The sequence below is a fragment of the Dermochelys coriacea genome, chromosome 1 (genome assembly GCF_009764565.3).
Source record: "Dermochelys coriacea isolate rDerCor1 chromosome 1, rDerCor1.pri.v4, whole genome shotgun sequence".
Lineage (NCBI taxonomy): Eukaryota > Metazoa > Chordata > Testudines > Dermochelyidae > Dermochelys > Dermochelys coriacea.
The window spans coordinates 49,912,241-49,936,776 of NC_050068.2; the positions used below are offsets into that span (position 1 = coordinate 49,912,241).

General features: G+C 41.1%; 1 protein-coding gene and 1 long non-coding RNA gene across 3 annotated transcripts in view; both read left to right on the top strand.

The window, feature by feature from the left end:
- The first annotated feature begins 205 nt into the window (after positions 1-205).
- LOC122457924 lies at positions 206-4,633 on the top strand. The gene is made up of 3 exons (XR_006277672.1): positions 206-343; positions 4,496-4,500; positions 4,623-4,633. It is a non-coding gene; the product is annotated as an uncharacterized LOC122457924 (long non-coding RNA).
- Positions 4,634-5,545: 912 nt separating this feature from the next.
- The window catches only part of NBEA (neurobeachin), an 835,554-nt gene continuing 816,563 nt past the window's right edge, over positions 5,546-24,536 (top strand). For both annotated transcript variants that reach the window (XM_038414552.2, XM_038414563.2), the window contains exon 1: positions 5,546-5,988. In XM_038414552.2, coding sequence (XP_038270480.1) covers positions 5,725-5,988 — 264 coding nt within the window. In that variant the 5' untranslated portion in view covers positions 5,546-5,724. The remainder of the gene's footprint in view (positions 5,989-24,536) is intronic.

Below are 24,536 nucleotides of genomic sequence, written 5' to 3' on the forward strand. Positions count from 1 at the left end.
ATCTGTCTGTCTGGGTGATGCTTTTGCAGGGGATAGAACAGGAACAGAGTCTTAGAATTTAGTAAGTAACCTAGCTAGATATGCGTTAGATTATGATGTCTTTAAATAGCTGAGAAAATTAAGCTGTGCGGAATAGAATGGATATTCCTGTCTTTGTGTAACTTAAGGTTTTGCCTAGAGGGATTCTCTATGTTTTGAATTGTTAAGGAAAAGTTAGCATATGTGACTCCATTTTGGTTTGGGGCCCACCATTGTCTAAAAGCAAGCACATCATGCACCAGGAGGAGTGTTTCTTAGCTACTGCATTCCCGTGAAAACTCTCCCCCCTGTTTCCAGCCTGTCTGTTTTTTTGTCTGTTCCTAACTCCCTGCTGCCTGGCCTTTTGATGTGGGCCTCCCATCCTGAAAAGAAAAGTTACTGGTGTATTGTTTCAGGGCCATGGTGTGTAGTTAGAGAAATAGCTTAGCACGGGGAATGTATCTAGCAGGGATAGGTGGAAGATAAGAAAGGGGTTTGTCTATTGGCTAAGGTTTTCGATGCACAAGGTATATAATCTTTGTATAACCTGCATTCAGGGTCCCCTTCTGCCTAGCAGGGGGGCACCAGGCTCAAGTGTAATAAATTTTATATCTTTGGGAACTCTGCAGTTATGGACTTGGTTTGTGTGCCTCGGCCTAGACTCAAACTGCGCGTGACCTATCAGGTATGATTTGCAACAGTTCTTGGAACTGCACATGACCTATCAGGTATAATTCGCAACAGAATCTAATTACCCTGTAAGGTATTTACCATCCTGATTTTACAGAGGTGATTCTTTTTACCTTTTCTTATATTAAAATTCTTCTTGTAAGAAATTGAATGCTTTTTTCATTGTTCTTAAGATCCAACGCTTTGGGTCTGTGGTCACCTATGCAAATTGCTGAGGATTTTTATCAAGCCTTCCCCAGGCAGGGGGGTGCAACATTTTGGTGAGGATTTTGGGGGGGAAAGAAGTTTCCAAACAATGCTTTCTCAAAAATAAACCCAGACATTTAGTGGTGGCAGCGAAAGTCAAAGGGTAAAATAGTTTGTACCTTGGGGAAGTTTTAACCTAAGCTGGAAAAGTAAGCTTAGGAGGTTTTCATGCAGGTCCCCACATCTGTACCCTAGAGTTCAGAGTGGGGAAGGAACCTTGATAGGGGGTTAGGCCCTGGATCCACAAAGGTAATTAGGCACATAAGTCCTGTTTTTAGATGTCACTGTGATCCCCAAAACTGCTACTCAGCTCTCACTTAAATTTGCTTGGAACTTAAGTTTTTGCAGTAAAAGTTTCCTAGGTCCCTAAGTTTTAGCCTCTGAGCATGTGCGCTGCTGCCTAAGTCCCAGAGCAAACTATGAGAACAGGGAAAGTAACCACTCCTCCAATTAAGTCACATGTATTGTCTTACCCAGTTGGCATGCTCAGCGGCCTCCTAACACATCACACACAATACCCGGAGAAAGACAAGGACTTCCCTTATAATCTTTAGCCCAGGGGTTACAGCAATCAGGCATGTGTGTCACCATCCATTCAAATCCCCTCTCTGCCTCATGAGGTGAGGTGATTTGAACAGGAATCTGTCTCCTCAAGTGAATGCCCTAACTCCTGGGCTATAGAGTCACTTTCTCTGGCTCAATGAATAATTAATCATTCAATTACTGAGTTAAGTGGAACAACCTCAATAGGAGAGACTGAGGGAGATTCATAGTAGACTAGCCCAGAACCCAGGGGTTTGACCACTCATACGAGAGGTAGTAGATCCCTGTTCAAATCCCATCTCATTAGGCAGAAGGAGGATTTGAATCACTGGTCTATCACATCCCAGCTGAATGTTCTAACCATTGGGCTAAAAGTTATAAGGGAGCTCCTCCAGGGCTGTTTTCTGTATAGTTAAGCAGCCCCTGCGCACAACTACTGGATCAGGTCCCATACTCATCTTAGGTGGAGGAGCACCTATCTTCCCCCACCTGCCTTGTTGCAGCCCACACTTAGGTGCCAATCACCATTAGAGGGGTGGGCTTAGCCTATACCCCATCTCATCAGCATCTCCCACTGACTAACATAAGAAGCTCCCCATCGAGTGTTCTGACTTTGTAGATCATGTACAAAGTTGCCTCTCTCTCCTCATTCATCAGACTAACTCAGGCTTTGTGGATCACAGCATTGTGCCTGTGATTTTTCTAGTCACCTAAAAGTTATGCATTGTGACGCTGAGCATTGCAACACCTAGGTGACTGTCTGGTCCATGAATGGAACACTTATTTCAATGGGAGCTGTGTGCACAGCCTATATCAAAATCAAAGAGAACATTAGTTAGAAAAAATTCAATGATATTCTCTTTTTTTCCCTTTTAATTTTCAATATGATGAAGTGCAAAGGAAGCAGCAAATAAGCACCAAAGCCGAGATTAGTTTAGAGCAGAGTTTAATGTTAGATTTTTTCTTTCAGAAAGTCAGTGCTATAATAATGTTCACATTAGTTGATGAACACTCCTCACATTTAAATGTTGCTGATCAAAAAGCAAACAGTATTGATTAAAAGACAACTATTCTTTACACTGATCCAGCTTAAAAACCACCTAATTTCATAAACTTATTTCTAAAAAATAATGTGATCTTCAGAATTAAAAGAAGCCTGTAATTAACAGCTGATGTGGGGAATTTTCCTCCCTGCTCTCTCAGTATTTCCTTATATTCCATACTGCCTATTTAATTACTTTAACAGAGGAAACAGCAATCAACATTGTTCTGTTTCAGTTCAAGTCCTGAACTGAAAATATCATACTTATATAGTGTTTCATAATTACAACTCTTTCCTCTTGCAGAGGAACAATTTTTTTTTTTTGGAATCTAAAGATCAAGAGTGTAAATGAAAGTGCAATCTGCCATGAACAGTCTGCAATAAGAACGTTTATACAATAGGAGTCTAAACTATGATTCTGTTGTTTTTAAATGAAGCTACCTAAATATGAAAAATAGATATGGTCTTTAAATAGGTGGGGAATGTGGTGGTCTTGAAAGCTGAAAGTTTTTGTTAATTATATCTTTAGTCCACAAAAATTAATACAAAACCCTTAAGAAACATTATGGTTTTCTCAAAAAAAGATAAAATTCTAAGGCAAGATTAGATTTTACAAAATAAACATATTGGAAAAACACTTTGAACAGTTAAAATAACACAAACAAGCTTATTGAAACTCTACTACCACCACCACCACACAAACTTGAGAACCACTCAACTCTAAGATAAACTTACCCATCCATCATACTGGTTCATTGAAATGGTCATTAACATTTTTATTTGTTTTCAGGGTGGTGCAATCAGACAGCATTAAGGTTTTTTGGGTGACTTTAATTAAGCATTTATATACCTTTGGTTTGTTTGCAAGGTAAAGCCTTAATTTGAAATTGACAGGCATTCACAGGTTTGTGGATTTTTTTGAGAAAACTACTATGTTCTCTTTAAAAGAATATTTAAGTAAAATAAGCTATAGTTGAAAGAATCTATTACTTAGGTTAAGGTTTTTGCCTAAAAACTTTGTTTTTTACAAATATTTTTAAATTGCTCAGCAACAGAATTCACTGCAAACTCTGTAAGCTGTGCAAAGTTGCAGGAGGAATCTTGTGAACTGTAAAGAAATGAATCTCTTTCCTTTCAAGCTAGCCTCTTGTTTTCCTATTCTCCCCTATTGAACTTTTTTTTTTTTTTTTTGCCTTCTCTCTTTTGCTTCTTCCATATAGGAGGAGACAGACAGGGTTCTCTGACAGCATGTACTGTGTGTGTCTGGGCTATGCATATTGGGTGGGATTCACAAAGGTACATAGGTGCTTAACTCCCACTGATCCACTTTGTCTCCAGGTGCTGTAACCCTCAGGGAGATGCTAACTGAGTTCTGTTGACCAAGTGCGGCAGATGCAGCTTGTTAACCTAATCTGGATATGAGCGGTGGGAGTGAGCACTTTAATAAGATTATTTTAAGGGTTGGAATCAAGATGTTCTAAGAGATGAACTCTAGAATCAACTAAGTCTGAGGGTAAAACTGAATCTCACACAATTGATTAGTGTTTTTGAACAAAGTGGGAACTACTCCCATGTGTATGTGAGAAAAATCTGTGTATATAAACTTTAAATATTCAAATAATTGTTACTTGAGCTTGCTCAGAACAAGTAAAAGACACTTCTGTCCTCTGCTCTAGCTTAAGAAATAGGCTTGAAGGAACTGATTACTATGAGATATCACTGAAGCCAAGAATTTAGCAGAATTGATAAAGATTAGACAGTCATATGCATTATAAGAACAGCCAGTGTTATAAAATAAATACTAAAAGGAACTTGGGAAGGGATATAAACCCTCAATTTTTGGGGCATAACCCAGCCTTTAACTACTGAGAGGGCAGGTGGAAAGCGTTCCCTGAGGCCAGGATATTTGATAACTGCCTCCTGTGGGAGTTTTTGCTCTCAAATAGCCAGTGCTAGCCACTGTCAATGCGAGGATATTGAACTTAATGGACCGGTGGTCTGGCTAAGCACTATCTTTGTCTCAGAACCAAAACCTCAGAATGTTAGGAAAATCTTTGTTGCTTCCTTCACTGAGCTTTAAAAGCCCTGTTTCTGAAACTGCTTGGGTGATTTCCCCTAAACTTTCAGCCCTGGTATGACAAAGTGGAAGGGTTGGGGTTTCAAAATCGGCTTTTTAAAACTTCAGTCAGGGAGCAGAGGCAGGGCCCATGAGGAATGAGCAGCTTGTCTTGTGCCTCCACAGTGCCTAGCACAGGTAGGGGATGGAAGGAGGGGTGCTGTGGGTGTGGCAGCAGCACTCCCCGCTTTGAAGTGTACATATACACGGTTTACAGTTTTGTTCAATGGCTCTCAGCACCCCCCACTATAAAACACTGTTCCAACACGCCTAGCGGGGGGGGGGGCTAGAGATGGCTTCGCAACAGATGGGTCATGAGCAGCGAGTCAGGGGCCTCCCTCAAGGCTGCGGCCCCGGAGGCTCGCCAGGGCCCCAGGTTCTCCCCGGCGCTAGCGGGGGGTCTGGGCGCGGCAGCCCCACTACCCCCGTGCCCCGCCCGCAGGGAGCTGTAGGGTCAGGGCAGGGGTAGGGGCAGGCGGCGTCTCAGGCGCGGGTGGTGACTCTGCCGCCCCAGCCTCAGGGGCGTAACCCGCACGCGGGTGCCTCCTGCGGGGGCGGCGGCGCTGGGTCTGGCGCAGCCCGACGCACCTGCTCACCTGTCTCCAGCTCGGGGGAGAGCGGGGCGCGCGGCCCGGCCCGGCCCCGCCCCGCCCCCCACGGGCTCAGCGCAGGCGCCCTGGCGGCTAGCGCAGGCGGGGGGCGGCAACATGGCGGAATGAGCGGCGGCGGCGGCGGCGGCTCCGGCTCCACAACAACAGCGGCGGCGGCGGGAGCGGCGGCGCTGCCAGCGGCTCGCGGACCTGTGCCCAGCCCGCTTCCCAGCGCCGCCTCCGGGCCGGGCGCGGCGGCTGCTCCTCCTCCTTCTCCGGCCCCGCTGCGGGGAGGCGGCCCTGGGCGGGCTCCGGCTAACGGGGCAGCGGCGCCCATAATAATCCCTCATTATAGCGGAGCGGCTACCGGGACGGTCTCTGCGCCCCGGACCGGCTCCCTGCGGCCCCGCCGGGCGCTGCTGCGGTGGAGGCTGGGCTGGGCTCGGCCGGGGGCAGGTGCCGGAGGGCGCTGGGGGTAGATGGCGAGTGAGAAGCCGGTGTCAGGGCCGGACCCGCAGCCCGCGGGGCTCATCCCTGTCGGGGCCGGAGGAGGCGGTGGCGGCAGCGCCGCGGTGATGGGGGAGCTGCGAGCGTCGGGCTCCGGGTCCGTGGTGCTCCCCGCGGGGATGATTAACCCGTCGGTGCCGATCCGCAACATCCGCATGAAATTCGCCGTCCTCATCGGACTCATCCAGGTCGGCGAGGTCAGCAACCGGGACATTGTGGAGACTGTGCTCAACCTGGTAAGGGGCCAGCACCCCTCCCCATCGGCACCCCTGCGGGCAGGGCCAGGGCAGCCCGCGCCCCCTGCCGACCCCCCGGCACTCACTACTCACCCTCCCCAGTCGGCGACTTCCCTTCCCCACGAACCCCACCCATTCCCCCCCCCCCGCCAGTTCCCACCACTGCTCCCTCCTACTCCTAAAACCATGCGTATCCATTGATTGCCTCTGCGCCGCCCCGATCCCTTGCATGCACCCATTGCTCCCTCTCCACCCTAGGAGAGACCCTCTCCTCTCGCACACTCCACCCTTCCCCACAATGCCGGTTTGTGAGCCGCACACTCATCCGTATGCAACCCACTCGCTCTGCCGTGTACCTAATGGCTCCTTCCTCACCTTGTGCGAGAGACCCCTCTGCTCAGCCTAAACTCCACACAGGACCTCAGCTAGTGAAACAAACACGTACTCTTTACAGTCTAATCTCCTTCCTTCTCCCCCTGTGCTGTCTTCTGTGGTGGAAGTGGAGTGGGTGCAATTTGTTTGTTATGTATGAGAACCAGTCATTGAAAACTTCAGGTGCTTGCAAACTGCCAGATAGCCTGACGACTTATTCCTCTGAAGAAAAGGGGCATTTGATGTTGTATCTGTTTTTAATTGTATAAAATTGAAATGCAGCTCGAGCTGGTATCTATCCTGGGAGATGCAAATGTTTGAAAGATTTAACTCTGTTAGCTTGGAGCTAATCGGGTTTGATATGTTGAGGAGGAGAGTTTTTGCGTCATTTTAATAAGTGTTTATTGCTACGATCTGTTGTAAGGGATTAGTTTGCTCACGTCTTAATCCGCTGTTCTAGTGTACCAAACTGCAGTCTTGCCTCCAGAATTAAGGGTGTCAAAATGGTCTGTGTGTTGAAAATCATTACATGTGTGTAAAACACACAAGGAAAAGGATGTTAGTGTAGCTCCTTAGTCATTCACTCACTTGATGATATGAAAGACTTACTGCAAGATTGTATGACTTAATGTTTTTGCGCTACCTGCACCAAAGCCTGGGAAACCTACAGAAGTCTAAAGAGAGGAAAAAAATTGATCTAAAAATGAATCCCTTTCAATTATATGTAATTTGGTGCTGCTCCTGAATGCAAGCTTCACTGCAGCAAAGCTTTTGAAAGCAGTTCAGTCAACGAAATATATTCTCAATTTTAGGTATGAAGTAGGATAGAAAGCCACTGCTTAAGACTGAAGGGCACTTAATTTAAACTGCCCTTCTAACAAACAAGTTTAAAATGTTAAATTGTATAAAATTGAAATGCAGCTCGAGCTGGTATCTATCCTGGGAGATGCAAATGTTTGAAAGATTTAACTCTGTTAGCTTGGAGCTAAAATGTTAAACTTGTGTTCATTTTGTATCTGGCACTTTAAAACCATGTATTCTTTCAGTGTTTGACAATTATTTGCATTTTGACCTAATGCAGGCTGAATGGAAGAGCTGCAGCATTCAGAGAGAGATGTGGGTTGGTTAGATCATTTTAATCTTTATGGTTTATATGGATACATAAGAGTTAAAGCTCTTGTTTTGTGAATATGTCAAGTCAAAGACAGATAACTGTCTGTCTTTTCAAGCTATTTTGTCATCTTAAAATTATCTTTACAAGTAACCTTTCAGATAAACTATTGGGGTACAAGTTGTCAGAACTTGGTAGTCATCACTAGATATTATCCATTCATTTCACAGTAGCACTGGGAATAGGGAAATAACATGAAGTGATTTCTTTTAGTAGCTTCAGATAGATCATGACATGAGTGTAGAGTGCTTAATCTTTTTCCTGTGTTTATCCTCCTTTGTTAGTATTGCTAATCAAAAGGGAAGAAGCTTAAATCTGACAGCCTAATTGCTGATACAGACTAACATTAATTTTTGTGTTTGGTGATATTTCTCAGTCATAAAATGTTTGTTTAAACTATTTGGTTACAGGATCTACCCACTGTTTAGTTATTGTTGAAATGTATGCACTTAAATCTAGAAATATGAATAAAGGTTATAGTAATGCTTTCAGCATCAGGGGACACGTGAACATAAAACCACTTGGGAAGCTACTGCAGTAGCTATGCATTCTGGATAAGTCATTGCTTAACAGATGGACTCGGGCATGCAATAGCAGAGAGAGAATATCATCTTTCTTTGTTGTGGAAATATAACCTAACACTCTCCAGTGCACTGAACGACTAGTATGCATTTATGCTTATATTTTGGAAGTTAATTTACTCACAAGTAAAATAAACAAAATGAGCCTGGAAGCTAGAAAACAAAATTATGATGGTATATCCCATAAACTACCAACGTTCCCCTGCTGCTGCATTATTGATTTTTAGCTCCAAGTATTTAAAATGAAATGCATTTCTTTATTTTTAGCGGTTTTTTTTTCTTTTTTGAGGAAAAGCTTGAGGTTGAAGGAAACAATATATAATTGCTAACCTGTACTATTTATAAATGAGTGTCCTTTAGTTGTGTGTGCTAATGTGAATGGGCACTGTTTAAAGTGCTGTCTTCAATGACTTCTTGGATAAAATGATATAGTGCGCCAGTCTCTGACAATCATCGTGCCTTTAACTATCCCGTAGCATGTACACAAGCCATTTTGAGGTATCTAGCTTTGTTTTGTTGAAGGGAGTATACAGTGGGTTGGGCTTTTCTTATTACCTTACAGGTGGTTGTCAAAGTAATGTCTGATTCTTGAAAAATTACCTCTGCGATACAGTATGTATGATGAAAATATTCTCTGTATCCAAACATACCATAGAATTAAGAAATTGCAGTCTCTGAATTGATGCCAAGCTGGCGATAATGTTGGGAAATCCTGGTGTGAGATCATTAAAGTAAAACTACAAATATTTGTAGTTGATAAGCATCAAATATTCTAATCACTACATTTAACTAAAAGTGAATAAACTACTTGAGAATGCCCTTGAATCACTTTTTATACTGTATTTGTCTCAAATGGACTAGGTTTTGACTGAGAAATTCTGCTCATCTGTGGCATATGGGAAAGGTACAAAGATTGAGGTTTAAGTGTTGTTGCTGTTCACAATTGTTTAAAATAAACTGCTGCCTACATGTAATCCATTTATTAAATAACTTTATCTTAAATTAACTCTGAAAAATCTGTTTGAGTATTCCAAAATAATGCAGCATTTCTTGCATTTTAGCCTATCCCATCAGGTGATCCAGTCCTGAAGTAGTACAATGCGTACTATTTAAAAAACTTTTGACACTGCAGTGACGTAGTACCATTGTATCTTGTAGTACAGGAAGATACTGTGACAACTGCAGGTACTTCTGGAGTGGGAATATTGGGTATGTAATGGTACCTTCTGTAGCAACAAAACAGCACGCTCGGGCTACATTCTACTCTCATTTTTACTCATGCAATCCCACGTATGTCATGGTAGACTTTGGCCCTTAATTATATTTATATTGATATCCCAGCACTAATTTGTACGTTCCAGAATTAAAAAACTGGTTAATTAAAACATTTATCTATTCTTTAGTCAAATATTTACTATAGGGATGTTATCCTTTGAAGATTTTGTCTTGTGGAGTCAAACTGTCCAGGAGTTTTATTTACCTCCATGTGTTCTGATATAGGTTAGTTTTGAACTATCAGTTGAGGGGTTTAATATCAAATTTACTCCTTTCCCCCTATTTCTTATGAAAGGTCATCTTGAAACTGAAAGGGTAGCTAGATAATGGTCATTATAGAAGATGCTATGTTGACTGTCAATAAAGCATCTATTGGGTTACTAACCAGAGTGCATGTGGTTCCTGTCAGTGCTCAAAGTAAGATTAAGGTTTGAAATCAGGTAGAAAGAGGATGGCTGAAGCCTGGCATAACTTCTAGACATAGAATTTTTTTAAAGGGCTAAGAAAGATGGACTTGGAAACAGGTTTTGTCATATCCAATTGGATGCAGTTCATAGCTCTCTTAGGAGCAGGATTATTTACCCCCTTCATGGTGGTGCATGGACCTTCTGTAACTAAAGTTTTGCTCTTCTGTGTCATAAGGTGTGAGAAAAGAATTAGGCAGGATCAATTTGGTGGATAAGACTGGAATCTACTGACTATTCTATTTCTCCTCTTACATTTAATGGCAATAAAATTGGTATGGAGGCTATCAAAGCTCTGAGGTTCGTGTGGAGGAAGAACTATTTCCTTAGCCTTGGAGGAATTCTTCCCCCACCCAAGAACTGTTCAGATTGTGTGCTGGAGCTAGAATTAGTGTTTAAAGAGGAACTTGCACAGGTATAACTACATCAGTATAGTTATGTTGGTGCAGCCCTTTAGTGTAGATACATGGCATTGATGTAGAATGGGGGTTGCAACTTACAGATGCATCTTAGGCTGGTGCAGTGCAGCACATCTGCACTGGGGATTCGTTGGGTGAAATAGAGCCTAAGGTATCTTAAAGTTATTGTTTCAGGGTGTGCGTCTTCCAGATATTAGAAATAAATGCTGCATTAGTTTACATTTTATTTGCACTTGGGAGAGTTTCTTAACTGTAAAGGCTAGGATGCCTTTTTTTTTTTAAATGAAAGCTTAATTTGCTGTAGCAGAGGAGGTAAGATTCCTGTTTACTAGTGGAAGTTTCCTCTGCCCTTTGAGTCAAGCCTTATGCTATGTTATGGCTCTCCTAATGATAGTACAATGTAGGGAATGAACTTTTAATCACCCTTGGCACTGACAGTTTCTCTTGCTACAGTGTATTTGTTCTTAGATTTATAAAGAAAGTTTGTTTCCAAACAAAAGCATATAAAATCATGATAATAGCACTGTATTACTGATGGTATACTTAATGGTTAAACTCAGGTGTTTGGCAATTTCTGACTTTCCTTTTGTATTGAAAGTTCTGATGGACGGTCCCATAAAAAAGCAAGATCTGGTTAATCTGTCAGTTGTTTTTTCAAGTATTAGAAATATGCTGTAAAATATTTTCCAGAAAGTTTGTAGTAAACTAAATCAAATGTTACATATCTATGTAAAAATCTGTCATGAGTGCAGTCACTTGTGGAATGCGCTCTTAAGATTGAAAATAATTGTTACAAGTAGTAATTGTTACAATTAGTATACTTTGTTTTCATTTAAAAAAAAAGCATAGTGACATTCCAAATAGATGATGATTTCATGTGTCTGTCTGGAAGTGCACATAGTTTAAAAAAAAAAAAAAAGGCAGCACAACTGCGTTTGTTTCAGAATGAATAGCCATTCTACACCAATGATGGATTTCTAATAATGGGTTTTCATTTAAACACAAGAATATTTAATACAGTATTCACATTAATGTAACACTTTAGTGTTACATCAAAACATAAGTCAAGAAATTCACAGGTTACAGTTTCCAAAGCAACCTTTCCTCAGCCTTATTTAAAGATATAAAAATTCAAAAACTTTACTGTTAAGGTTACTCAGTACAGTTGTAGAGAAGATATACCATTCTTTGAAAAGAACAAACACGAAAATAACAAGCTGAAGTTACAAACATTTTTACATCAACATCCAATTTGTATATCATTAAACAGAAAGGGGGGGATGGTGAATAACTCCTTCATATACGTGAGGGTGTATATCAAAATATGGCTTAGAAAAGAACTGTCAATCTGAACTATGGAGCTGGAACCAAAACCTGCATAATATAAAACTTATGATTTTCTCTCAATTTCTCCTTGTGTATATATCTCTTTACATAATTGTCTGGAGTATATATGCATGGTGTATGTGATATGGTGATGGGACCATCAGGGAAAGTGGAGCTGGAGCCAAGGCACAAAAGCTCTTCAGAAGTCCGCACCTAAAGCTCACTTAAGTTGCTTAGGGCATAGTGGCTCCTAAAAAAGTACTCCAAGTCTGTCGTGAGGTAGAGCTAGGCTTGCCACGCATCTGGGTTTTACCCAGACAGTCTGTTTTTTGGCTTCTGTGTTCAGGAGCCATTTAGGGTTGCCAGGTGCCTGGTTTTCAACCAGAAAGCTAAAAAGCCTGCTCAGTCAGGGTTTCCTTCTACCTGCAGGCAGGCTCCTTGTCAGGCTGCAGCAGCTCCCAGCCCAGCCCTAGAACAGAGGGAGCACAGTTTGGTTGAGGGGAGGTAGAGATGATCCAGCGAGTGACAGGGATGTGAGGGAGAGGAGTGAGTGATGGAGGGCAGAGTGTTGGGTGTGGGGGGGAAGAGTTGGAGCAGAGGTGATGTCTTGAGGTCCCGTTATCAGCAAATTGAAAGGAAGCAACCCTAGATGGAGCAGAGAACATAAATGTGGCTTAAAGGGTTGTGGGGGAGAACTGGAATGTCTGAAGAGGCATACTGGGAGGCCCAGAGGCAGCAAGGGTCTATTTTGGGTGGTGATGGGGAAATGGGATATCTAGAGGGTGATGTGAGGTCCTAGGGTCAAACTGTGGGGGAGCTGGAATGTTGAGGGAGTCCATGGGATAGAGTATCAGAGGGGTAGCCATGTTAGTCTGTATCCACAAAAACAACAGGAAGTCCGGTGTTAGTCTTCAAGGTGCCACCAGACTCCTCATGGGGTAGAGTGGGGCTATCATCTCAGACATCTCTGATTCCAGGTTCTGTTGTGTGTGGTTTTTTTTTTTGTAGGGAAGGAATCACTTTCATACTTGAACAAGTTATTATAGATTAATCTGTTAATAAAATTTAGCCTTTTCAAGAGCTTCTGAAGTCTGTGGTGGAATGGACTGCAATGTTGTGACAGAACATAGAGGGAAGCAATGCTAACTGGACTATATCTTTACATGCTGGTTAACTGGAGTATGGATCTTAATAGGCTGGTTCCTGTTAGAGGGATCCATTTGCTGACTACTACTTTCTCCTTTTTAGAAAAAACCTTAGTCGCTTTATAATGTACCGTGTTCTTAGTTTTGTATACCAAAATATACTTCTGCCCATTTAGTAATGTAAATATGAATCTTATGCTGAGAAAATATGCAGATGTTCAAAATATGGTAATAAATGCTTTGTTGGGCTCCCCAGGCTTTGCCCCTCATCAGAAGGTTTCAAATTAAGGTAGAAATATACATACATGATTTTAAGGGTCCACCTCCCAGAATCATCATGATAGGATCAGAATTTAAGCTTTCATTTTAAAAAAGTTTCCAGTCCTCATGATTAGGAATAAAATAAAACCTGAGAAAGTGGACTCTGATGTTTGCCTGAATTTGCAGAGAAACTGTGTTGGACCAAAGTAGACAAGGTCCCTGTTTCTCTGCGGGAGACCTAGAGTAAAAATTTGCAAAGCACACAGTGACTTAAGAGCCTGAATCCCATTGACTTTCACTTAGATTTAGGATTTTAAATGCCTAAGTCTCTTTTGAAAATGGGGTCACTGAGGTGCTTTTGGAAAACTTCACCTATAATTTTTTGGGGGTGGCAGGGGCTCAGGGTGAGATGCACTGTTTAGCTCTTCAGATTTGGCTTCCCTTAGTGGGACTTAGATGTTCCTCCCCTGGGGCTCCAAGCACCATTCGTTCAAAATGGAATTTTGTATGTAGAAGGTTGTGTAGGTGTTCATAATATGAACTTCCTTCTCCTTACTTACTTGCTTTGATTAGCAGTTGAAAGGTCACAATGTTGACATTAAAATTCTCGTCATTGGACATTTGATTAAGCACTTCAAAAAATGAATGGAGATTCATATCACTGGGCTGTTTCAGACACTCTGCAGCCCCAGCCAAACATCACTACATGATTTAAATGGTGCTCTATTTACACTCTGAAGGTGTTCTGCTCTAACTAAGGGTCCTAGAAACTTTTTGATTTCGATATTCTGGAGAACAAGATGATGAAGTGGCAGGTCACTGAACTTTTATGACTGTCCAATTTGAGCCCTACTTGAGAAGGTCAGGACTCAGGACAGTAAACTAGGACCTCCAAAGTTACATTCCATACCAAGCAAAGTTGCTTAAACTTTGTACCTCAATATCTATACTAATTGGGTATAATATTTTCATAGATGGGATAATTAATATTTGTAAAGTGTTTGGAGATCCTTTGAATATTTCATATCTATGCCTTGCATTTCAATAAAAATTGTAATGTACCAGACAATTCGATATGCTGCATAGGAACAACATGCTAATATTGAAGTGGGAACTCTAAATGTAGAATTCATTAACTGTGTAAGTTTTTACCCATGTCACTTTATTACTCAAGGGTTTTTTGCACACACTTTCAACCCAGAATGGATGTGAGGTTGGCAATCTGTTAATACATAACTGAGGGGTACACACCTTACTCCCACTACCATTCTTTCCTGAGGTGGTTGTATATTGTTAGCCCAAAGGCTTCTAAACATACTCATCCAATTTTAATTCCCTTACATTAACTTGAACCATTGTCTTTTCAGAAAAGGTGAAAACTATTGCATGCTAGAATACACTTAGGTGAGAAAAAAGATAACAGGTTTTGGAATTATTTCCTAGTTTTCAGTGAAGAAATTGAAGGGGCACAGTTGACAATAAAACATGTCTGAATTTTTCTACTGCTACAAGTAATACTTAATCCACCTATAAATGGAAGTTTAAAGAAGAAAAATGGCTTTTCTGTTTTTAGGTTGTTTTGTATTTAGGTTCTTCCCCCCCCCCCCACATTGATCTTGTTTGTGTGAGTCTTTCATACCCATAATAGAACAGAGAAAACATCTCAGAAAATAAGAATATAAGACAGGCCATGCTGGGTCAGAACAAGGGTCCATCTAGCCCAGTATCCTGTCTACTGACGGTGGCCAATGCCAGGTGCCCCAGAGGGAGTGAACCTAACAGGTAATGATCTAGTGATCTCTCTCCTGCTATCCATCTCCATCCTCTGACAAACAGAGGCAAGGGACACCATTCATTACCCATCCTGGCTAATAGCCATTAATGGACTTAAACTACATGAATTTATCCAGTTCTCTTCTAAAGCCTGTTATATTCCTAGCCTTCACAACCTCCTCGGGCAAGGAATTCCACAGGTTGACTGTGCGCTGAGTGAAGAACTTCCTTTTATTTGTTTTGAACCTGCTACCCATTAATTTCTTTCTTCACTTTCTCCACACCACGCATGATTTTATATACCTCTATCATATCCCCCTTAGTCCTCTTTTCCAAGCTGAAAAGTCCTAGCCTCTTTAATCTCCCCTTATATGGGACCTGTTCCAAACCCCTAATAATTTTCGTTGCCCTTTTCTGAAACTTTTCTAATGCCAGTATATATTTTTTGAGACAAGAGGACCACATCTGTATGCAGTATTCAAGATGTGGGCATACCATGGATTTATATAAGGGCAATAAGATATTCTCCGTCTTATTCTCTATCCCTTTTTTAATGATTCTGAACATCCCATTTGCTTTTTTGACTGCCGCTGCACACTGCATGGACGTCTTCAGAGAACTATGCACAATGACTCCAAGATCTTTCTCCTGATTAGTTGTAGCTAAATTAGCCCCCATCATATTGTATGTATAGTTGGGGTTATTTTTCCAATGTGCATTACTTTACATTTATCCACATTAAATTTCATTTGCCATTTTGTTGCCCAATCACTTAGTTTTGTGAGATTTTTGAAGTTCTTCAGTCTGCTTTGGTCTCAACTATCTTGAGCAGTTCAGTATCATCTGCAAACTTTGCCACCTCACTGTTTACTCCTTTCTCCAGATCATTTATGAATAAGTTGAATAGGATTGGTCCTAGGATTGACCCTTGGGGAACAGCACTAGTTACCCCTCTCCATTCTGAAAATTTACCATTTATTCCTACCCTTTCTACCCTGTCTTTTAACCAGTTCTCAGTCCATGAAAGGATCTTCCCTCTTATTCCATGACAACTTAATTTACGCAAGAGCCTTTGGTGAGGGACCTTGTCTTTTAGGAAGGCTTTTAGGAAATCTAAGAACACTATGTCCACTGGATCCCCCTTGCACACGTTTGTTGACCCCCTCAAAGAATTCTAATAGATTAGTAAAACATAATCTCCCTTTACAGAAAACATGTTGACTTTCGTGCAGAAATTTACATTCTTCTATGTATCTGACAATTTTATTCTTTACTATTGTTTCAACTAATTTGCCTGGTACCGATGTTAGACTTACTGGTCTATAATTGCCAGAATCACCTCTAGAGCCCTTCCTAAATATTGACATTACATTAGCTATCTTCCAGTCATTGGGTACTGTAGCTGATTTAAAAGACAGGTTGCAAACCATAATTAATAGTTCCACAGTTTCACATTTGAGTTCTTTCGGAACTCTTGGGTGAATGCCATCTGGTCCTGATGACTTGTTACTGTTAAGTTTCTCAATTAATTCCAAAACCTCCTCTAGTGACGCTTCAATCTGTGACTATTCCTTAGATTTGTCACCTATAAAAGACGGCTCAGGTTTGGAAATCTCCCTAACATCCTCAGCTGTGAAGATTGAAGCAAAGAATTCATTTAGTTTCTCCACAATGACTTTATGGTCTTTAAGTGCTCTTTTTGTATCTCGATTGTCCAGGGGCTCCACTGGTTGTTTAGCAGGCTTTCTGCTTCTCATTTACTTAAAAAAATATTTATTACCTTTTGAGTTTTGGGTTAGCTGTTCTTCAAACTCCTTTTTGGTTTTTCTTATTACATTTTTACATTTAATTTGGCAGTGTTTATGCTCCTTTCTATTTACCTCACTAAGATTTGACTTCCACTTTTTAAAAAGATGCCTTTTTATCTCTCATTGCTTCTTTTACATGGATGTTAAGCCACTGTGGCTCTTTTTTAGTTCTTTTACTGTGTTTTTTAATTTGGGGTATACATTTAAGTTGAGCCTCTATTATGGTGTCTTTGAAAAGTGTCCATGCAGCTTGCAGGGATTGCACTCTAGTCACTGTACCTTTTGATTTCTGTTTAACTAACCACCTCGTTTTTGCGTAGTTCCCCTTTCTTAAATTAAATCCCCACAGTGCTGGGCTGTTGAGGTGTTCGTCCCACCACAGGGATGTTAAATGTTGTTATATTATGGTCACTGTTTCCAAGCGGTCCTGTTATAGTTACCTCTTGGACTAGATCCTGCGCTCCACCCAGGACTAGATCGAGAGTTGCCTCTCCCCTTGTGGATTCCTGTACCAGCTGCTCCAAGAAGCAGTCATTTAAAGTATCGAGAAATGTTGTTTCTGCATTCGTCCTGAGATGACGTACCCAGTCAATATGGGGATAATTGAAATTCCCCACTATTATTGAATTTTTTTATTTTGATAGTCCCTCTAATCTCCCTTAACATTTCATCGTCACTATCACTGTTCTGGTCAGCTGGTTGATAATACTTCCCTACTGTTATATTCTTATTAGAGCATGGAATTACAATTCATAGAGAATCTATGGAACATGTGGATTCATTTAAGATTATTTCATTTGATTCTACATTTTCTTTCGCATATAGTGCCACTCCCTCCCCCTGCAAGAGCTATTCTGTCCTTCTGATATATTTTGTACCCTGGAATGATTGTGTCCCATTGATTGTCCTCACTCCACCAGGTTTCTGTGATGCCTATTATATCAATATCCCCCTTTAACACGAGGCACTCTGGTTCACCCATCTTATTATTTAGACTTCTAGCATTTGTGTACAAGCACTTTTTAAAAACTTGTCACGGTTTGTCTGCCCTTTTCTGATGTATTGAGATTCTTTGTGATTGTTTCTCTTCTGATCTGGCCCATACTTTGTCCTCTTTCATCCCCTCCTCCTGACTAAAACCTAGAGAATCTCTATCATAGACTGTCCTCTAAGAGAAGTCTCTGTCTGATCCACGTGCACCTCTGCAGCAATCGGCTTTCCCCCATCTCTTAGTTTAAAAACTGCTCTGAAACCTTTTTAATGTTAAGTGCCAGCAGTCTGGATCCACTTTGGTTTAGGTGGAGCCCATCCTTCCTGTATAGGCTCTCCCTATCCCAAAAGTTTCCCCAGTTCCTAATAAATCTAAACCCCTCCTCTCTATACCATCGTCTCATCCACACATTGAGACTCTGAAGCTCTGCCTGCCTACCTGGCCCTGCATGTGGAACTGGAAGCATTTCTGAGAATGCCACCATAGTGGTCCTGGATTTCAGTCTCTTTCCTATAAGCCTAAATTTGGCCTCCAGGACATCTCTCCTACCCTTCCCTATGTCATTGGTACCTACATGTACCACGACCACCGGGTCCTCCCCAACACTACACACAAGTCTATCTAGATGCCTTGAGAGAGCCGCAACCTTCGCACCTGGCAGGTAAGTCACCATTCTCCCGGTCATCACAAACCCAGTTATCTAGGTTTCTAATCGAATCTCCCATTACTAACACCTGCCTTTTCCTAATGACTGGAGTTCCCTCCCCCGGAGAGGTAACTTCAGTGTGAGAGGGATATCCCAAAAACATCTCCTGGAAGGAAGATCCCAACTATGGGAAGGTTTCCCTCTGTTCCCATTGGCTGCTCTCCTTCTCTGGGCCTTTCATCTTCAAGTGCAGAGGCTGTCTGACCGGAGGTGGGACAAATCTACAGTGTCCCGGAAAGCCTCATCAACATACCTCTCTGCCTCTCTTAGCTCCTCCAGTTCCGCCACCCTGGCCTCCAAAGCCCATACACGGTCTCTGAGGGCCAGGAGCTCCTTGCACCGAATGCACACATACACTACCCACCCACAGGGCAGGTAATCATACATGCTACACAGAGTGCAATAAACAGGATAGCCCCCACTCTGCTGCTGGGTTTCTACCTGCATTTTCTCCTACAGCTACCCAGGTTAAAGATAGGGTTTTTGTTTAAATCAAGAAGTTTTGATTATAATTTAGTTTAAAGGTTTTTAGAGAATGGCAAGTGTACTTTGCCCCCTTCGCACTGGGGGAAATCTATTCTAGGGTTTTATAAAGCAACCATCGCTGTGTTGATTATAAAACCACAATTACTAGAAGGCCCAGTGGAAGTACCTGAAATTACTTTACTTCAAACTTTTTTTTTAAAATTGACAATGTCCATGTCTTTAAGACTTGCTAGGCATGCAGTGACTTTAAAAATATTAAATATTACACCTATATAACATTTGTCACAAAAAAGACACGCCATTCAATAACCACACTTATGTATTTCTTTAGTTGAAGTGTTTTTTGTACCTATACTGTCTAAAATAATTCGTATGAACAAATGAGCAGGAAAAAGCTTACATTTCAACTCCACATGCAAGGAAAGAATCTGCAGTCTTTAGATTACTCCAGTAGATACGTAGTCTTTTTGTTCAGTATTTGTACGGAGCCAAGCAAAAAGGGTTCTGATCTGCAACTGGGTCTTGTAGGCAATATGATAATACAAATAATAACTAATATGATTATACAGTTTTATTGTCTTGCAAGCTATAGAATTGCAATATAATCTCAGGGTGGATTGATTTAAATCACCAATTTTAATCATGATTTAAATCAGCAGGCAGGAAAACTTGATTTAAATTATTTTAATCTTGTTTTGGATTTGTGCTGTTCAGTTGATTCTCACTGGTTGGTAACCATTAAAACGTTGATTTGCAACTAAATATAGCCTTTACACTGTTTGGTGCTGCTTTTACTAACCAGGGGGCATGCTCCATCTATAAACACATAAGGTATTGCATAGCTGTCAGGAACACTATCCGCGATAATGTCATGGCAAACCTGGTGGCTGAACTTTTTGACTTTGTCCTCACCCATAACTATTTCACATTTGGGGACAATGTATACCTTCAAATCAGCGGCTGCTATGGGTACCCGCATGGCCCCACAGTATGCCAACATTTTTATGGCTGACTTAGAACAACGCTTCCTCAGCTCTCGTCCCCTAATGCCCCTACTCTACTTGCGCTACATTGATGACATCTTCATCATCTGGACCCATGGAAAAGAAGCCCTTGAGGAATTCTACCATGATTTCAACAATTTCCATCCCACCATCAACCTCAGCCTGGACCAGTCCCCACAACAGAGCGACTTCCTGGACACTACTGTGCTAATAAGCGATGGTCACATAAACACCACCCTATACCGGAAACTTACTGACCTCTATTCCTACCTACATCCCTCCAGCTTTCATCCAGACCACACCACACGATCCATTGTCTACAGCCAAGCTCTACGATATAACCGCATTTGCTCCAACCCCTCATACAGAGACAAACACCTACAAGATCTCTATTAGGCATTCCTACAACTACAATACTGAACTGCTGAAGTGAAGAATCAGATTGACAGAGCCAGAAGAGTACCCAGAAGTCACCTACGACAGGACAGGTCCAACAAAGAATATAACAGAACACCACTAGCCATCACCTTCAGCCCCCAACTAAAACCTCTCCAACGCATTATCAAGGATCTATAACCTATCCTGAAGGACGACCTATCACTCTCGCAGATCTTGGAAGACAGGCCAGTTCTTTGCTTACAGACAGCCCCCCAACCTGAAGCAAATACTCACCAGCAACCACACAACAGAACCACTAACCCAGGAACCTATCCTTGCAACAAAGCCCATTGCCAACTGTGTCCACGTATCTATTCAGGAGACGCCATCATAGGGCCTAATCACATCAGCCACGCTATCAGAGGCTCGTTCACCGGCACATCTACCAATGTGATATATGCCATCATGTGCCAGCAATGCCCCTCTGCCATATACATTGGTCAAACTGGACAGTCTCTATGTAAAAGAATAAATGGACACAAATCAGATGTCAAGAATTATAACCTTCAAAAACCAGTTGAACACTTCAGTCTCTGTGGTCACTCAATTACAGACCTAAAAGTGGCAATACTTCAACAAAAAATCTTCAAAAACAGACTCCAACGAGAGACTGCTGAATTGGAATTAATATGCAAACTGGATACAATTAACTTAGGCTTGAATAGAGACTGGGAGTGGATGGGTCATTACACAAAGTAAAGCTATTTCCCATGTTTATCCACCCCCCACCCACCCCGCACTGTTCCTCAGATGTTCTTGTCAACTGCTGGAATTGGCCCACCTTGATTATCACTACAAAAGGTTTCCTCTCCCTCCCCCCCCCCCCCGCTCTCCTGCTGGTAATAGCTCACCTTAAGTGATCACTCTGGTTACAGTGTGTGTGGTAACACCCATTGTTTCATGTTCTCTATGTATATAAATCTCCCCACTGTATTTTCCACTGAATGCATCCGATGAAGTGAGCTGTAGCTCACGAAAGCTTATGCTCAAATAAATTTGTTAGTCTCTAAGGTGCCACAAGTACTCCTTTTCTTTTTGCGAATACAGACTAACACAGCTGCTACTATGAAACTTGTTAAACACAGTTTCCCTAAAGCGGTAGTGGATGCCAGACTCTAGCTAAGAAGTCCTGAATAGGTACTATCAGACTGGGGATATTCACAGGCATAGCATGAACTCCAGTTGTGGGCAGAAAAGTTTATAAAAGGGGTATAAAATATTGATAGGAGGTGATTTTTCTAGGGTACTGATCCTTGGGATCCTCTTGACCTCCTATTTAGACCATTTATCCTATTCTGATTCCCATGAGGCATAACAGTTTTCAGGGTGATCTGAATAGGCATATGGATTTTGGAGCATTTGGACAAACCATTGTTTAAACAAAAAACTAATCTCATTCTTCACTGTAGTGATGCTGCTGGCCCAGTGTAATAGTGATTTCAGGTTTTCAGCTTCTGTGTTTAATTTTCTGTGTTTGTGTAATTTGGCTACTTTAGATCCTTGTAACTTCCTAGAAACATGGTTTGTATAGGTTTATTTGAACCAATTGTATATATTTGAGATGAAAGCAGTTTTTGAAAGAGAAAATTCAGTCTTTTAAAAATGGTTTCCTTTGTTTGTATACAAATTTATAATTACCACATGTGCATGGTGTAATTTAACATGCTGTTATGTGTGACCAAGAAGGTCACAAGAAGTGAATCAGAGCATGTACAGGAAGTGATACAGGCTATAATTTATTGAAGACGGTGTGATTAAGACATGCGTTTGATTGAAAATCCATTTAAAGAAACTTGAAGTTTTGTGGAGGCTTGCTTGTGCTTTCAAAACAAAATGCTGTCTTGAAAAATTACAGCTAGTATTTTTTGTTTAGTCTGCAAATTGAAATCTTAGCTAAATAATATTGCATATCTTAGTGAGATGAGTTCTTTTTAGCACTGTAATAAAAAGATGCTGAGGCATTGTTGAAAAGTACTGCTTACAGTTGTGTTACTGAGGAATTTAGTGTTTTGCAACAATTGTTAACTCCAGTCGTTACTATGACTGTAAACTGTTTTCAGCCTTTTGCATTGTAGCACTTTTTTTACGCTATGGGCCTATTCTTCTCTCATCTACACTACTGTAAATTATGAGTAAATAAATAATTTTAAGCAATGGAGTTGCACTCGTTTAAGTGAAGACACAAGCAGATCCAGAATTTTCATTCCCATATATAATTTTTTATTTTTTTCCTTAGATATTTATTTCACTAATATTTGAAAACTATTTAAATCAATGAAGTAAAAAATGCATGGAAAAGCTATTGTTCCTCATTGTCTATGGGGACAGTGTCAAATAGGGGAGAAATGCATTGTCTGCTTTGTTGCGACCTAGCTTTGTTTTCTGAGATGATGGATTTGCTTAGGGAGTTGAAACTGTCCTTCATGCTAAATACACGGAGAAACTTTGTGCCATCTGTGGCTTAATACCTCACTTGAAAAGGCCAAGACACAAGTTATTTTTAAACAAGTGGTTGTTAAGCCCTTGCTCAAAAAACTACACAGCAAATTATTAGTCATTTTAGGGACCACTTTCAAAGCTGTTGTGGGAACAAAACCAGTTGTATTTGAATTCCGCATTCTCTCAATTCCTAATAGTCATGGGTTCAGCTTGATGTATGCAGCGGAGGGTGGAATTGTATAAATGGGGGTTGATCTCATCCTGGTGATGAACAAGGATAGGGTGTCCATGGTGACCTTACTAGATATTTTGGTAATAGTTGACAGAATGAAGTCCAAGTGACTCATTTAAAGGATCATGCTGATCTGAACAGTAATCTCACTCTTTAGTAGTTTCACTTTTTCCTCTGAGAGGTGATGCAGAATAGGAATGGGCAGGTGCTTGTCCTTCACAGCACTTGCACGTGCAGGTTTTGTACATGGATTGGTCAGGTAATTCCTGCTTTTCAATATGAATGTGAAGCTACTTAGACTTCTAGAGGGGGAGTGTCACCAGTAAACTGCTGGCACTGAGCTTTTCATATTTAATCAATCCCAAATTCTATAGTTTTACTCATCCAGTGTCTGAGATTAGGATGAAAGTATGAGTTGTAGAGGTCAATTTAGCCAAGACACAAGTTATGTTTGTTAGTAGGGGAGGCATTTCGGTGAATGGATGAAAACTTGTGACTGTGCTATCCATTTAAAAATAGGTGCCCAACTTTCACCCTGATGGCTTAGAGCTTTGAGATCTTGTTTTATCATTATATCTAGATTCTGAGGCGTCCTGATGGACCACATTGCTTTTAATAGTCTAGCTGTTCAGAAGGCTATTCTTTTTTAGTGCACACTTTGCAATGGCAATAACTGTCTTATTCTAGCCTGTAGGTGAATATTATAATGCATTCTACATTGTAGAACTAATTAAAATATCATCAGTTGTCAACCTATCATATAGTAACCACTATTTCCTATTCTATGTGTAGGTAAAAACTGCAAATATCTGACACCATGGTTTGGTAATAAGGCAAATGATACTTAAGGCTATTAGTATAGTAGGCAAATGCAAATTTTTGGCAGTACATTGTTTTAATGTCCATAGAGTATTTTGTGAATCCAAATTGTAAGACTTTAGTTTCAAAAGAAACTGCCCCATGACACCTTGTCACTGTTGAGCACTTTGAAATATGAGAACTTATTAATGCCTTACTCCTGATTCACAAGCGAGGGGACAGTGAAACCACTTTAAATTTCAATTACTTTTAATGAAAACCTCATGATAATATTTTATGTAATTAGCTAGGAGTTACATATGTTATGTCTGTATCAGTATCTGTATTAGCAGTATATTTTGCTCGTATGCCCCCTTATCCCTCTGAACCAAGACACAGGCATATTTTAGTACTCTGAGTGTGCTCTTAAATTCTTACATTCACTCATGATGATTCATTTTCAAATTTGCGCTATTATCGGTAAAAGCAGCTGCACAAGGCAGCACGAGGCAATGGATGCAGCGCTTGAGTCACTTGAGTTAGTTATAACACAGGATGAATTTCGCATCTGAAATGCTAGAGTTGTTTCTGGTTTACCGAGCCCATGGAGGCCAGAAGCTTTCATGCCGATAACTGATCAAGCACATGTCAAATCACTTTGAAGAACTTCTCATGCTGTTGTCTTTACGCACTGCAGGTATAATTGTGTTCAGAAGTAAGGCATAAGTTAGTCGATGATGATGATGATGATGATTTTGACATTATAATAAGCAGAGATGGAAAACAGTTTGTCCAGTAGGTCAGAACTATTGTATCGGATAAAGAAAAGGAGTACTTGTGGCACCTTAGAGACTAACAA